General features: G+C 32.6%; 2 protein-coding genes across 3 annotated transcripts; one reads left to right on the top strand and one right to left on the bottom strand.

The window, feature by feature from the left end:
• Positions 1-7,652: 7,652 nt before the first annotated feature.
• Positions 7,653-11,247, top strand: LOC145034259 (Glycine cleavage T-protein family). 2 transcript variants are annotated; one of them, XM_078982633.1, is made up of 6 exons: positions 7,653-7,886; positions 9,326-9,848; positions 9,937-10,199; positions 10,265-10,363; positions 10,446-10,604; positions 10,675-11,247. In XM_078982633.1, exons 2-6 carry the CDS (start codon positions 9,376-9,378, stop codon positions 10,914-10,916), a joined length of 1,236 nt encoding a protein of 411 aa, XP_078838759.1. In that variant the 5' UTR covers positions 7,653-7,886; positions 9,326-9,375; the 3' UTR covers positions 10,917-11,247. The 2 variants fall into 2 exon arrangements, with proteins under 2 accessions (XP_078838759.1, XP_078838758.1); XM_078982632.1 differs by having other exon boundaries at positions 9,323-9,848.
• A 1,736-nt stretch (positions 11,248-12,983) lies between these two features.
• LOC145034258 (uncharacterized) lies at positions 12,984-15,898 on the bottom strand. Its single transcript, XM_078982631.1, has 4 exons — positions 15,334-15,898; positions 14,891-15,151; positions 13,927-14,781; positions 12,984-13,569 (listed from the first exon to the last, which is right to left on the bottom strand). Exons 1-4 carry the CDS (start codon positions 15,755-15,757, stop codon positions 13,100-13,102), a joined length of 2,010 nt encoding a protein of 669 aa, XP_078838757.1. The 5' UTR covers positions 15,758-15,898; the 3' UTR covers positions 12,984-13,099.
• Positions 15,899-16,291: the final 393 nt, after the last annotated feature.

Raw genomic sequence — 16,291 nt, 5'->3', positions numbered from 1 at the left:
GATATTTCATTTGGGTGTTATTAAGGACTCTTTATCTAATCTAAACTTGTTTTTTTTTTCTTTTTCAGATGTCTTCCAACAATGCTTCCGGCTCAAACCCTTCTGGCTCCTTCTCTCTCATGAACCTTTGTGGGAGAGTCATTTTTGATGGAACTAATTTCAGTGACTAAATTAGGAACATCAGAATGGTCACTCATTATGAGGACAAGGAATATGTCCTTGACAAGGAGCTGAAGGTCATTGATGAGTCTTCTGCTACTCCAAAAGAGATTTATGAGTACACTACTCATGAGAAGGATGCCACTAAGGTATCATGCATCATGTTGGTGACCATGACAACAAAACTCAAAAAATCCTATAAGGATTTCGACCCATGTGAGATGCACCAGGATATGATGGAAAGCTACCATCAGAGTGCTCGTCAAGAGAGGTATGAAATCATCACCTCCATGATAACAACTAAGATGAAGGATGGAGAGTCTATCACGGGCCACCTACAGAAAATGTAAAGATTCGTGGACCGGTTGCTTAAGTCGGATGTTAACTTTAATAAGGAGTTAGCAATAGACATTATTCTACACTCCTTAACCTCTTCTTATGATGAGTTTCATATGACTTATCATATGAACAAAGAGGAAGTCACACTTAGCAAACTTCAGGGACTTTTGAGAACTGCTGAAAGTAGTCTCAAAGGTAAGAATATTGTTACCACTCCTACTACTGCCCCTGTTCTGGCAATTGGACAAGGAAAGGGAAAAAGAGGAAGACCCCTTCGAAGGGCACCAAGGGAAATTCTCTTGATGGATCCTCTTCAAGTGGAACCAAAAGTGGTTCTGCTACTCCATATTCCTGTTGGGTTTTAGTATACTACAACATCCTATGGTGTACATACAACCCTAAATACCTTGGATCTATGTTTTCTCTATTATACATGCAAATATGAAGTTTCCAAGATATTACGCTATAATAGCATACAAATATCATATACTTGGGTAATAAAATAAATAGAATACATACCTTGTTGTTGTTGTTTGACTCCATGAAGCTTGAGAGCCTAGTGCCCCAAGTGACACCTCAAGTGGTTCACACAACATCATGAACACTTGGAATAACCATGAGAAGAAGACACTCCAAGCTCAAATTGACTAGCCCTCATATATGTATTACTAGTGTCAATTTCTTGAGCTAAGTGGGTCCTTATATAGTGTGCACATTAGTGTTACACCATGTAACCCATGACTTTACCCATTCCTTATGCTCCATGGGTTTTAACCTCCATGGAGTATCCATGGACCACCACATGGGTTAAACCCAACATAAATTCCCTAGTTCAATTGTTTGGATTAAATAAGATTTGTAATTGGTTAATCAAGTTGGTGTTTCAATTAACCTCTTGTTTGTTGGTTTCTCAAACAAGCTTACACATTAATTTACCCATTCTCTAATTAATCCTAGTTTCACATTCATTATTTGTAAGCATATGACAAAGTGTTCACATAACATATAAGGTTAATAATTAAGAGATTTTCATGCAGCTTAATTACCTTCCAATTAACAGAAAATAGTTGTCATTAATGCATAAGGTTCTTTAACAAACTTAATTTATTAAAATCACCAAATAACAATCAATCAAAAAGTATATTCTAAACCATAGGAGTAAATTGGTCTTCCCCAACAGAAACAAAACGAATTTAGTTCATAATCATAGCAAAAACAAACTCAAAAGCAAATTCAACTAAGCTAAACATACTTAATTCCTAAAGCTAAGTGGAATGAATAACCTAATTGCCTTGATTCTTCAAATGATTGAAGGTTAGGGTTCCTTAGCTCCTCCAAGGGTTCTTTTTCGCAGGTTCAGCTCTCAAAATTGCCAAAATTCTTCTCCATTTGGATAATGGTTTCATATTTATAATTATCACAAAACAAGGTGTACTCGGCGAGTAGCAGACCCAACTCGCCGAGTAGATGCTTGTTATCCGTCTTATACTAGGAGTCTTGACTTATCTTCTGGAATATTCTAGTGTACTCGCCGAGTAGCCTCGAGAACTCGCCGAGTAGCTAAGCTTTTGTCCCTCATTCTTCATTCTTTGGTCTCTAATTGCTTCCCCTTGTTCCCTTTCACTCCCATGCATGTCTTTTGGACTGAAAATAAAATTTAAGCATTATTAAGTAACTTTTGTCCACATTATACACATAATTAGTTAAAAATGAATAAAAATGTATGCTAAATAATTAACTAATTATGCACATATCAGTGTACCTTAAGGTTGTTAAGATGCTCAAATCCCCTTCAAATACGGCTAGGCATGCATGGGTGCTATACACCCCTTCGGTATCTTTCACCCGGTAACCAGGGACTATCCCATCCCTGTCAATACTACACATATATCATAGCATCCTAGCACATAATAACAGACTCCACATGCCAGATGATTATCACAAAGACAATCATCTTTACTATATACCAGTGCTAATGGGCCAGCCTTGGCGCCTTAGACGCATTTCTACTGGAAGGTAACTCACCTCGATGTCGTGTAGTGTCTTCACTGTCCTTGGTGTGAAAATCGACTCTTCCCGACTCCTCAATCCCTACACAACATCCTTTCTAAATTACCATTTCATGCTCATAACCCATACAAGGGTAAACTCAAGTCCAAGTCAAAGTCAACTTTGGTCAAAGTCAACATCTGGTTGACTCGAATCGCCGAGTTGGTTCGCCAACTCACCGAGTCCCCATATCCACAAAAGCCACAACCCCGTCCCTACTCATCGAGTCTAGCAAGAGCTCGACGAGATCGCCTTCAACAACACATTGAACCTTCTTCAACCGACTCGCCGAGTTCATCTTCACCCGCATGGATGAGTTCAGTCTACAACTCACTGAGTTTCCCCGTGAACTCGTCGATTCCGTCTTCATGTGGTCGGGACATTGTCTTGAACTCATCGAGTTAGCTCATACACTCGCGGAGTTCTATGATTTCCATGCCCCTAAAGAGCCTATAAAATATGATGTGAATTTTGTATTGGTTAGTCTTATTTTCATTTAATCATTACAAACATATATTAAAAAACAATTTAGTTTTGGATGAATTTGCTCTTTTTTTATCATTTCTATAAAATTCTTTTATATTTTATGATTTATTTTGTTAAAAGTTTATTCATCATAAAAGTATACAAAAATGTATTTTGATATATAAAAAATAAATTGTTTTATATAGTCAACTTAAATATGAGAAATTCATATCTTGAATCGTATTAATTAGAAAATACCATGACTTTTTAACTTATCTCTGAAATATTACAACCCATGTTTGTAATTAATAATACTTAAATATCGAATTAAATATGATGATAAAGTTAGTGTTAGTTAGTATTATTGTCATTTAACTTATTTATACTTCAAATATATCATTAGATCTTAAGATTACAGTTAAGTACTTATATTTTTATCATAAGAATTTGATATTTTTATCTAAGTTTAATGATAAACATACTAATATATTATAAACTTTAATAAAGCAAAGAAAAAAATATACAAATTTTATAAAAATCATTATTTTTTATATAAAATGATAATATTGTTTTAAGTAATTCAAACATTCTAATATATAACGGATTTGTATAATCTTTTAAGCTTTTTTTCATTAAAGACATAATGTTAATCGTTTACAAAATGATTTCAATATATTATTTATCATAAACTTACTTTTATTTAATATTTCTATAATTTTTTTGTGATATCAAATGTTTAATTTATGGTAGTTATCAAGGTAGCATATTAATTATTAATATGCAATCAATTAGACTATTGATAATAAATATAACAAAATATATAGTTACTTATATTTTGAATTATTTGTCAATACAAATTATTTATATATCTGACCTTATTTTTCATGTGGTTGAAGTTAAATACTCTACTTCAACCATTATAAATTTTTCATAAAGATATTGAATACTTTTTATTAATTTAATTATAATATTTAAATTTTAATTTCCAACATATCATACTTAATTCTTTTAATTTAATATGATGTTAAGTGTTAAATAAACTACAAAAATTTCTTGAGTCCATTTTCTAAAATAATATTTTTTTTTGGATTTTTTTTTCGGGTTTTTTTTGGGTTTTTTTTTGGGTTTTTTTTTTTGGTTTTTTTTTTTTGGGTTTTTTTTTTTTTTTTTTTTTTTTTTTGGGTTTTTTTTTTTTTTTTTTTTTTTTTTTTTTTTTATGTGTAAAATGTAGTTTTTAACTTAAATAACAACACTAATATTGCAGAAAATATTAAAACGAAATTTAACTTTAACCAAACTATATAAAAGTGAAAATTATATTGCATTGCAAATAATCGTTTGAAAAATCTATCTTTATCAAAATTGAAAATGAATAAAGTAATAGATATAAACTAGTTATTTATATATATATATATATATATATATATATATATATATATATATATATATATATATATATATATATATATATATATATATATATATATATATATAGGGCCAGGTTCATATGAGACGGCCTAATTTTGTGAGACCGTGAGACACATTTTTTTTTTTTTTTTAATTTTTAAAATTTTTTTTTTAGTTAATTCAAGTTCCGAAAATAATATTTAAAAAAAGAAATTTTTGATTTTTCCATTTATTTTGCATTTTAAAATTATTTTTAGAATATGTACAGTGTAATATTCTATTTAGAATATTTCACGTATTTTAAAAAAAAAGATTTTTTTTATTTTTTTAGTTAATTCAAGTTCCGAAAATAATATTTAAAAAAAGAATTTTTAGATTTTTCCATTTATTCTGCATTTTAAAATTATTTTTTAGAATATGTCAGTGTAATATTCTATTTAGAATATTTCACGTATTTTTCAAAAAAAAAAAAAACGAGATTTTTTATATTTTTTTATTATTTAGTTAATTCAAGTTTCGAAAATAATATTTAAAAAAAGAATTTTTGGATTTTTCCACTTATTTTGCATTTTAAAATTATTTTTAGATTTGGTTTCACGATCTCACAAAATTAGAATGGTCTCAAATGAACATAACATATATATATATATATATATATATATATATATATATATATATATATATATATATATATATATATATATATATATATATATATATATATATATATATATAATACTCATGCTCAACTCACGAGAATTCATATATTATTTTTACAAATTCGACAAAATAATATAGTAATTGAGATTCTACCTTCTAAAACGATTAGCGACGAGTTCGAGTTCTGATTGCTAGTGTTATCTTTTTCGTTTACGTTTTTCTTTCTTTTGATTATTGAGTAGTTTTAAACATTAATTAACAAGAAAAAAAATATTTATGATTACTTCATATAAAAATATCAAAAATAAATCTTTTTTCATCAACAACCCTTATAAAAAGTCATTTTGGTTGTCTCGTAAATCCTATCACAATAATTCCCCAATCCAATATAAAATATATATTTTTATAGAAGTAGAAAAACAGTCTCACTCAATACTCTCTGGCATTATCATTACTTTTAGTTTGAAATAATTATTTATTTAATTACTAGTTATCACACTCGTATATTATACAAGTTTATTTAAAAAAAAATTAAATAAAAAATCAAAACATTTAGGATGTTTTAATTTATAAGAAAAATAAAGAAAATATTAAATTATTAAAATTAAAATGCTTATTTTTCAGTTAAACAAATAATTTAAATAATTTAAATTAATATTCATTTACTATTATATTTATTATCATTATTATATTTAAATACTATACAATTTAATAAAATAAAATATCCAAAAAATAACTTGTAAATATAATTTAATTCAGAAATACTATAGAATGATATGTGACAAAAAAAAAAATATAAACATGTATCAAAATATGATTTTTATTCATTAGAGTATTATTAGAGTATATATAAATATAAGTTGATTTTTATGTTATGAAAAAAAGATACACTAAAAACAAGATAGACTATAAATTACTTGATTAAAATTGGTGCATCAATTTATAAATTGGTAACGAAACTGCTGCTACAATATTGAATCACTTTAAATATGAGCATCGTTAAAATATAGTTGCAAAATGTAACATTAAAACGGAAAAATAAATTCCTATCAAATTTTGATAAACAACATAAGAATATATATATATATATATATATATATATATATATATATATATATATATATATATATATATATATATATATATATATATATATATATATATATATATATATATATATATAATTTTCAATGGTTTTAGGAGTAGTGTCTCAAACTTTTAGCATCTTTTGACAGTTTTAGTCCATAAAATAATAAATTTATTATTTTTTGTCTTTTTATTTCAACATTTGCTAGCTTCCGACTACGTTGTTGATTCATCTTCTTTTTCCGTCTTTTACCTCAATTTGCTTAGTCATCCGTTTTTGCTCATATTTTTTTGTCTGTTTTGACAAAATTATTTCTTAAAATAATAAAATTTTCTTTTTTGATTTTTTGCCCAACATTTTACAAAACAACCAATAATTAGCAAAAAAAAAAAAACATTGGTCATAAAACTTGTATGTTAGAGTTTCCCGATACACTAAACTATGCAACGGAGGTTTTTTCTAGTTTATATTTCTATTGTTTTAAAAATTTATATTATCATAACTTTGATCCAAGTTACAGTAGTTTATATGATTTAAAGAATTAAATAGCGTCAAAAGTCCATGACGAGTTAGAAAAAATGGCCCTTTTGCCATCTATTCGTTAAATGCGAGTTTGCAAAAGGGACCCGGGAATGGATCTTCAAACGGTGTGTCATCAAAACATAAGATTTTTCTCATATTAAGGAGATCATCGACTTTGCAGCAGACTGGGGGAACTGCCGAAGAAGCGAGTAGTCTTCAACTCCATTGTATTCTGTTTACTTTGGAACATCTGGAAGACAAGAAACAACAGAGTATTCAAGGAACTGAAAACATCTCACACAAAGGTGGCAGACGATATTATTTCTAGTTTGTACTTATGGTGCAAACATAGAAGTAAGCTCGGATGTGGGAATTGGGTGGAGGGGAGCATCTCACAATTTCTTTCTATGTAATGCTCTTATGTAATTGTCTCTTTGAACTGATATACTCTGTAATTTGCTCCTTAGCTTCTTGCTAAGTGCAATGTTTTTTATTAATATATCTTTGAACGAATATATATATATATATATATATATATATATATATATATATATATATATATATATATATATATATATATATATATATATATATATATGATAAAAAAAAGTTAGGCTCTGTACTCTACTTTACTTATTTCAACGTGATGATTTTGTATTGAAATTTTGGTTTGCAAACATCCTAATTTTAACGTTTGTGTTCCATAGTGTAGATGTGTAGGTGGTCTCCTTGGATTAGCTTGTAATTTCGTTTTTTTTAAGGAATACCACTTTGAACAAAAAGAAGGTTTGTAGAATTGCAGAGACATCGTGCATCAATTCAACTGTTTAGAAAAAATAATAAAAATTAAAAAATTAAAATGAATACAGCTGTAAGGAAATAAAAAAATAAAGCCCAACATCTCACATTAATATCCATAACTACACGTGTTGTATTCAGCAAAGCCCCAATTACATTTACACCACGTATCAAACAAAAAGCCCACAAATTAAACACCTTCTTCTTCCTCGCTAAAACCCCCAAATTGCACAGCTCGAAATACTCAGAAATTTGCTGCTTCTTTTTACTCATACGAGCCCTCCACTTCTCCTCCCTTCGATGCGACGGTGATAGCCAACCGAAGACGGAGAACGGCAGCACGTTTTGGCGGTTCTATACCTTCGGGCTTCGGGTTCAACAGCTCATCAAGTCGTTTCAGGTAATTCTGTTTTTGTTTCTTCTTTGCTTCTCTTTTAAAAATGTTCCTTACGATCTCCATTCTACTTTTAGATCAATATTTCTAAGGTTTTCATATCCAAATTATAAGAATTTGATATGCTTTCCTTCCTGCTTGATCTCATTAGATTTCGGGGAAAAAATGGACACAACCTCCCGTAGTTGACACAGCACCTTGTTTTAACTTTTCTTGCGTTGTATTGATCTGTTAACCTTAAAAAGTACATAGAAAATCTTAAGAAATTCGAGCCATTAACCAACAGGAATTAGCATACCCATGAACGTCAAGTGCCTGGAAAAACTTCAGCATTCAACCTTTCACTAAATCCCAAGATGTATAATCGCTAAAACTTGTTATATGGTGGTGGAAAACTAGACCCTTTAACTGACAGGAATTAGCATAATCATTTACATCCATCTTTTAAAACGACCAAACCATCCAAAATATTCAGCAAAACTGTACAGAAAATTCAACACCAAAACGATCATGACTTTGACGTACGGATGTGAAATTCAAGAACTGGTCCAAATCCCGTGCTCTACCTAAAATACAAAAGATTCTTACGAAGATTAAACAGATTTCTGCTTTTACCAAATTTGTTACAGATTGATTACCATAGTTTCTAATTTTTTTTATAATACTGCATATTGGAAGTTTATGAAAAACCCTGGAGAGGGACATTTGACCAAATTAACTAAATTTTGAAAAACTGAAATGTTACCCACAAAAGCGTTGGAGGAAAAACAAAAACAGGTTAGAACATTTCCATGCAAAAACCTTGAGGAACCCAGTTTTTTGTTTTTTTTTTTTTCATTCCAAAATTTCTAAAATTTTTCCCTTGGTCTTGCAGTTTTTTTTTCTTATTATGACATTATACTTTGAAAATCTATCTGAATTTTGCTTTGTATTTGTATTACATTGTTTTAAGTAGGTAGTTATTTGTAAACATGATATTGTAACAAAAAAAAAAAAAATGGAAGTAAGATGCTACTTTAACAAATAAGTACAAGTGCATTGCTATTTCATACATTTACCCTTTGAAACCATCTTTTTCTACATGGACAATTACATTCCTTTATATCAGAAGGTAGATAGCTAGGAAGGTATACGGGTTTTCCCATTATCCACTTACCCTGCAAAAAATATTATTTCAGTTTTTATTTGGATGAGAGGTTTTTTGATAATATACATATATATGAGTGGTTGAGAGTTGAATGGATTTTCAAATTCAAAGAGCCATGAAAAATATGTTGTAGCTTAACACAATATTAATTTGTATGGGTATCATCGTCTTTTTATTTACTAAAGATCTTTCACTTTGTTAACTTATTGAAAGAGGAAATGACCATATTGCCCCTGAATTCTTAATTTTATACGATCATTTTCTCTACTAACTTATTCCATGTTTATATTCACAGCAGAAAGCATACCCTAGTTGAAAACAAAAACAAAAGAAATTTCCATAAAAAGAATGAAGCTTTCCAAATCCTCAATCCGATTCCGATCCTTAAAACCCCCGATTTTCAAAATCAATCACTTCTCATCGTCTCAGACCCAGAAAAACGAACTCGACAATGTTGGTCCAATGGCTTCTCTCCTTAAAACCCGATCCGTGGTCCGGTTCAGAGGCCCCGACACAATCAAGTTCTTACAAGGCTTACTCACCAACGATATCCGCAAATTTCATGAGCCAGTCGGTGATGAGAAATCAAGCCTGGTTACCCCTAACCTCCCCGCTTCCTCCGCTCGCTCTCTCTACGCCGCCATGTTGACGCCGCAAGGGAGGTTTTTATACGATATGTTTCTCTACGAACCGCCCAGATCCGACGAGAAGCTCGACCCGAGTGGGTCCAGACCCGGACCCGAACCCAAACAAGATGAGGTGGAGCTTCTTGCTGATGTCGATTCTTCTGCGTCGGACGAATTGGTGGAGACCCTAAAGAAGTAAGTTTCCTGCTCTCAACGAAATCAATCAATCTCTCGAATCGTTTTTTGAGGGTTTTTTTTTTTTTTTTTATAATGTTGTTGGTAGATATAGATTGAGGTCGAAGGTTGATATAGAGAATGTGGGAGAGTCGTTGTGTTGTTGGCAGAGATATGGTGTGGATCTTCATAAGAGGCAGCCTTCGTCTTCCTCTTTAGAAGATCCTGAATCTGCTTCTGTTGGTTGGGGTGGTGCTATTGACCCAACTGGAAGCTCGTCTTCACAGGGAAACAGCAATGGCTGGCAGTGGCACAAAGATCCCCGATTGGATTGCTTAGGCTTCCGGGGAATCTTTCCATCAAATACAACACGTAAGTGATGCCTCCTCCCAAACAATCATAATTTTCTCATAATTGCAAATTTTTTGCAATTGCAGCACCTATGGTGGAGGCTGATACAGAAACGGAAGAAGAAAACTACCTTTTATGGAGATTAGAGAAGGGAGTTGCTGAAGGGTCGATTGAGATCCCAAAAGGCACGTTTCGTTTGCTTTGCTTTCTGGATAATTTTTTGTATGAAATTTGCCAATTGTTGAGATTGAATATGTGTTTATGTAGGTGAGGCAATCCCACTGGAGTACAATCTTGCTGGTTTGAACGCCATAAGCTTTGAGAAAGGCTGCTACATAGGCCAAGAACTCATTGCTCGATCCCATCATCGTGGTGTTATCAGGAAGCGTTTGCTTCCACTCAGATTCCTTGATCAATCTGGAAAAGGTACAAATCACAAGTCACGATTCAATTTTGATTCATCACAAATTACAATTTCTACTTTTTATTTCAACAGAGGTAGTGCAGAAGGTTGCTCCGAGTTCAGAAGTAATGGGGATGAAATCCGGGAAGAAAGTGGGAATGGTGACAACTGCTCTTGGGTCACGTGGGCTTGGGATAATCAGGCTTGAGGAAGCTTTTAAAGGGTCAGGGAATTTATTGATCAAAGGAGAAGAAGAAGATGTGAAGGTGGAGGTTGTGCGCCCTGAATGGTGGCCAAGGGAGTGGTTTTTGGAGCATGAGCAGGCTGTTCGTTAGAATCTTTTTACCATTTTGTTAAAATTAGTTAAAAGTGTCTCCTTAGATGAGAAGAAAATAACTGTTGTTTTGTGAAGTTTTGTTGTGTATTTTAGAAGATGAATAAAATTAAAGATAAGCTCACTCTACATCACAGAGGCTGTTCATGTATATAAAACGATGACCCATTTTTGTGGCATAGAAAAAAAAAAAAAACTTAACAATTCCCTCTAGTTTTGTTGCATATGGCCTATTTACCTTTCATATCTGTAGGGATGGGGATGAAGCTCAAAGCTTGTAAAAAGACCTTAACTATATAGCCATGTTATGTTGAAAGAAGTCCAAGAATGTATATTATCATTTCTCCAAACAGGATTGGATGTATGCAATGTGCTATAATATCCTTCATATCTATAGTTATTTTTCAGGCTCTTCATGAATTTAGCTGATATCAATGTTCAATATACGAATGTGGACATCAAGAAAGTGTAATGTTGTTTATCAGCACAATCCTGTTTTTAATAAAACCTTACAACATAAATAAGCAAAGGTGTAAAAGTAGGGTTGATTCACTAAAATAACCATGTCATTATTTTTTAGTTATTGCAGAATGACCACAAACTTTTTGTAAAAAGATATTCAGTAAATTTACAATGTACTTTTCCTGACAAAAGCAAACACCTATTTTAAGATGCATTTATTTGGTGGATCAAATGTACTTCCATGTGAAACTCTATTCAATATCTATTGGTACTTGGTTGGTAGGGACAATTTGAGGAAAAATGTGTATCACATATTGATAGCAAATGTAGAGTTTAGTTTATGGTTACTTACATCTATCTATATGCGCATTTATTGATGATACACAATTTACACCAACAATTACATTTAAATTTGTGTGGTTAATTCGACCATTTTATCCTGACTTTTTATTACAACCATTTATTCATTTTGATCATACAATTGTAAAATGTCTTTTCTATAAATTGGTTTGTCAATTATTTAATGTTGTCATATTATTTGCTTAAGGATGCTGTATTTTTACCAGTAAGTGTATTAATGGTGGAGGTTCGAGGTCGGTGGCTGAGCCCACAATTAACAGTGTTTCTATAATCTCTCCATAATGTGTAGACATTAGGGTCTTGTGGATTCATTTCTTTCCTGTGTATGCCGTATGGGACCATATATAAACTATGAAGTATAATAACTTGAAAAAAAAATACAATCTACTCATAAAATAATTGTTATAATGCATAAAAATATAATTTTTAAATAAGCTATAGCACTTTGTAACAACCCCTCCCCTACTCTCTATGTTATATCCTTTTTGCCATGCTTTACTTTTTGCGTCGATCCTGTTTTTGAAGGCTTCAAATTAATCAAGGCCCACATGGGCATGGCCCATTGCCTTTTTTATTAATGCTAACCTACATTTTCACATCCAGTGAGTGTGACACATTGGCAATCTGCCACATTCACGATTTGGAATTTTTTGTATAACAAAATTGCCAAAGTAAGCAATCGGGCTGATAGCTTCCTTTTTCACATTGTGTCGGTCATCACGTATGTTTTCTTTCCAATACTTGTTTCGGCCTTTGGTTTTGCTTTAACTGATTTTTAGAAGTATGGAATCCAAAATTGTGTTCAAATTAAATTATAATTATAAAGTCAAGTGTGATCGATTTTATACTATTGTTCAGTCACTTTCATTGATAATGATATGTTTCTACAAGTTCCTGATAACAATATCATTGATCCATTTCAACAAATAAAAATTGGGTAGATTCTTTGTATATGTCATTGATGGACTTGAAACATCAACAATCAACCTCATGGAGGGAGAAATGTATTAGATCCTACATTGCAATCACAAGTATGTGAACCATTAAATAATACCTTTTTTACTTGTCCAATTATCATTGGATGGAGTTTAATGGGATTTATTGATACTTGCATTAGAATACATATACGTTGTAATCAAGCATATGTCATTAATTCACTTGGCCAAGAAATAAGAATCGTTTATTTCATGATAGGATAGGATTAAGCATATGAATGTGAAGTAACGGTTTCATTAGCTAGTGAGAGAATTTGCAAATAATGAATGGCTTTTGCTTAAATTAGTAATAAGATCACATCATGTAATTACAAACAATCTGAATAAACGAAAACAATTCACCAAAAACAAAACAAAAATTATTCAACTAAACAGAACGGGTTAGTTCTCGAATCACATCTTCCATTGTTAACCTATTCTCAGGAACCTCATCAACACACATCACAGCGATCCTAATTAACTTATCTGCTTCAGATTCTGAAAACTTCCCCTCAAGATTCTTATCAATAAAATCATCAAACCTTCTATCAACAGCAGCTGCTCTTAGCAACAATGTGAGATTACTTTTACCCGATAGTATCTGAAGAACCACAACCCCAAAAGCGTACACATCACTCTTTTCTGTAAATTTTCCTGTCGTGATATACTCAGGGGCCATGTAACCTAAAGCTGCACTCACTTTGAGAGCCGAGAAGACGATGTCATCAGCTAAAAGCTTCAAAAGGCCTGCATCCGTGATTAAAGGGTTGTATTGTTGATCGATCAAGATCTTTTCCATTGATATGTTTCTGTGAATCATCGCGGGTTTATCGGTGTCACTGTGTAGGTATGCAACACCTGTAAAAAAACTAAGATTTTAGTTTCATAAAGCATAAATAATCAGAAAGTATACCAAAAAAAAGTACACACTTTATCATTTCTTTTTAGAAAAAGTTGAATTTGAGAAACCAACTTTTTCTCAATTTGACAGAGCCATATTTTAATCATGGGAGTATTTTAAAACAATCATTTTTGTATCATTCCTATCATCTCAGACACAAAATTATAACTAGTAAACCTATGTTATCTAGTCATAATGACATAAATGACGAAAAAAATTGTTGAATACTAAAAAAAATCGTTACTATGATGACAAAATTAGAAAAGGTTTGGTTTCCAAAATTGAACTTTGTTTTTTGGGATAATTAAGCTAACCTTTAGCTATGCCGTTGATGATGGAGACTCTCTTGGACCAGTCAAGAACATGGGTGTGTGTGGTTCTTTCATCTTCAACATCGAGATACTCTGATAAATTCCCTTTTGATGCAAAATCATACACTAAAAAGCATTCACCTCTACCTTTCGAACAACAAAACCCTCGAAGCCTAGCAAGATTTTCATGTTTCAAAGAGGTTAACAACGTCAGCCCTTTTGTAAACTCAGCTTCATCAGCTTTGCAACTCGTCACACTCACACACTTCACAGCCACAGCCGATTGATCTCTCAAAACCCCTTTGTAAACTGCAGAAAATTTACTCCTCCCCAGTAAATTCGCATCGGAAAAGTATCGGGTGGCAGACTCAATTTCTTCCAAGTTGAAGCTCTGTAACGAGTTTGAGTCGACGCAAAACCCGCACTTTTTTGGCGATGTTTGAGTCGGGTCCCACGCGCAGGAGTAATCGCTGCTTTTCCCGGAGGATTCTTGGATGCCGAATTTATGATCAGGAGTCTCGGATTTGCTCCAGATTCTTTGTTTTCGCCTCCGGTGGATGATTACGGCGACGAACGCGGTTACCGTTAGGGCGGCGATGACTGTTACGATGGCTGCTATGATGCCGACCCGCCGGAGATTTGGGGAGTTTGAGCAGTGGGTTCGTTGACAATGAGGCATGATGTTAGCAGATTGTGGTATGTTTATGGGTATGGTAGTGTTTGGTGTCGGTGTAAACGGTTCGAGCGGGTTGATCATGGTCGCATCGAGGTCTGTACATGGGCGTAGTGAAGAAAACGCCGTCCCACATAGATCATTATTGTTGTTATAGCTAAACCCGCTGTTCAATCGCTTCAAAGCTACAAGAAAAAAGTTTGATTTTAAAACGTACACGACCCAAAAAACTGAAAAATGGAAGGCGTAATATGACCGGAAATATGATCGGAAAAAGACATGGCGGTGGCTTACCGGTCGGAACGTAACCTGAGAGGGTGTTGTTCTGAATATCGAAGAACTCCAGTTTGGTCGCTCTGGCTATGTTTATAGGGATTGTCCCGAATAGCCGGTTGAAGCTAAGATCGAGCCTCTCTAACATGGTTAAATCTCCAAGGGTCCGAGGGATTTGACCGGTTAACCGGTTGTGTTGCAGCGCTAGGACGTTCAACTTGTTCAAGCTTCCGAACTCCGATGGTATGGTTCCATTTAACTTGTTGCAACACAACTCGATGACTGCGAAAAATGAAGATAAATTTACGTTAATTATGAAGGAATGTAACTTTAGATCAAAAGAACAATGGGCTCAATAACTGATATGATCGAGTTTGGATTCAAATTTCAAATCTCGAATTGATAACTTGATAACTTCCACCTGAAAGAAACTGTAAAAAAAAATGATAAATTTTCAAGCTGACCTTGAAGACTGATCATGTTTCCAATCTCCTGAGGGATTTCTCCGGTGAGATTATTGACGTTAAGATACAACTCCGATAACTCGTTGAGACTGGAAATCTCTCTGGGGATCTCTCCTGTCAAGAAATTGTAATGAAGGTATAAACCCGACAAACACTTTAAACCGGAAATCGCTGGAGGCACTTTTCCGGTGAGCCCTTTTCCTTGTAAGGAGATGTTAGCTACTTTTAGATACTGGTTGCAAGCGACACCGATGAACGAACCGCTGCAAGGGTCGCCGGTTTCCGTCCATGAAGTAAGGTGCTTGTTTTCTGGGTCTAGAGAAGCCTTGATCTCCATAAGAACACTAACTTCGACATTTCCATAACACACAATTGGGTATAAACAGAATGTTAGAGCCAAAAAGAGCGGAGAAAGACGAAGCATTTTTGTGGAGTTTTTTTTTTTTTTTTCTTTTGAATTGGGTTGTTGTATTTCGGGATGAACAGAGGGAAAATTGTCAAACAAGGACAGTGTGAATGCGAACTGTGAAAAGTGAGGGAGTGATGTACAGAGGAGAGAGATGGTGGCATGTAATGTAATAACAGGAAAGGAAAATGTGCTTTTTGCTGGACCTTTTTTCTCTCTCAATACTCAATAGTCAATGATTTACCGTTAGATCTGATACGACTTTTTTCGTCATTGCGTATAGGTGATGTCAACTATCCTGTATTTCTATGTTAATCTCTTAAATGTATGCTTTTTAAATAAATAATTATATATTTATTTATATACGTCTATATATAAAATGTCTATTGCATAAACTTATAGATCGGAGTAAAGTTCGAAGATGGTAATGTGATTTAATTTAAAATTTTGAGTGTTTAAATGGAGTAGTTTAATTAACTGAGGCACATCTTTTTTTCTTTTTTTTAGACATTCATTCTTCCATAATTTGCCGTCAAAGAATCCAAAACCTAA

The sequence above is a fragment of the Lactuca saligna genome, chromosome 3 (genome assembly GCF_052625555.1).
Source record: "Lactuca saligna cultivar CGN05327 chromosome 3, ASM5262555v1, whole genome shotgun sequence".
Taxonomy (NCBI): domain Eukaryota; kingdom Viridiplantae; phylum Streptophyta; class Magnoliopsida; order Asterales; family Asteraceae; genus Lactuca; species Lactuca saligna.
Note: the sequence above shows the minus strand (reverse complement) of the source record. Positions and strands in the feature narration are given on the sequence as shown.

Coding starts and splice junctions, on each gene's coding strand:
- LOC145034258 (XM_078982631.1), bottom strand. CDS start 15,757: ATGCTTCGTCTTTCTCCGCTCTTTTTGGCTCTAACATTCTGTTTATAC. Junction 14,782..14,890: donor CTCAGGTTACGTTCCGACCG/GTAAGCCACCGC, acceptor TTTTTCTTGTAG/CTTTGAAGCGATTGAACAGC. Junction 13,570..13,926: donor CATCAACGGCATAGCTAAAG/GTTAGCTTAATT, acceptor GTTTTTTTACAG/GTGTTGCATACCTACACAGT.
- LOC145034259 (XM_078982633.1), top strand. CDS start 9,376: ATGAAGCTTTCCAAATCCTCAATCCGATTCCGATCCTTAAAACCCCCG. Junction 10,364..10,445: donor GTCGATTGAGATCCCAAAAG/GCACGTTTCGTT, acceptor GTGTTTATGTAG/GTGAGGCAATCCCACTGGAG. Junction 10,605..10,674: donor CCTTGATCAATCTGGAAAAG/GTACAAATCACA, acceptor TTATTTCAACAG/AGGTAGTGCAGAAGGTTGCT.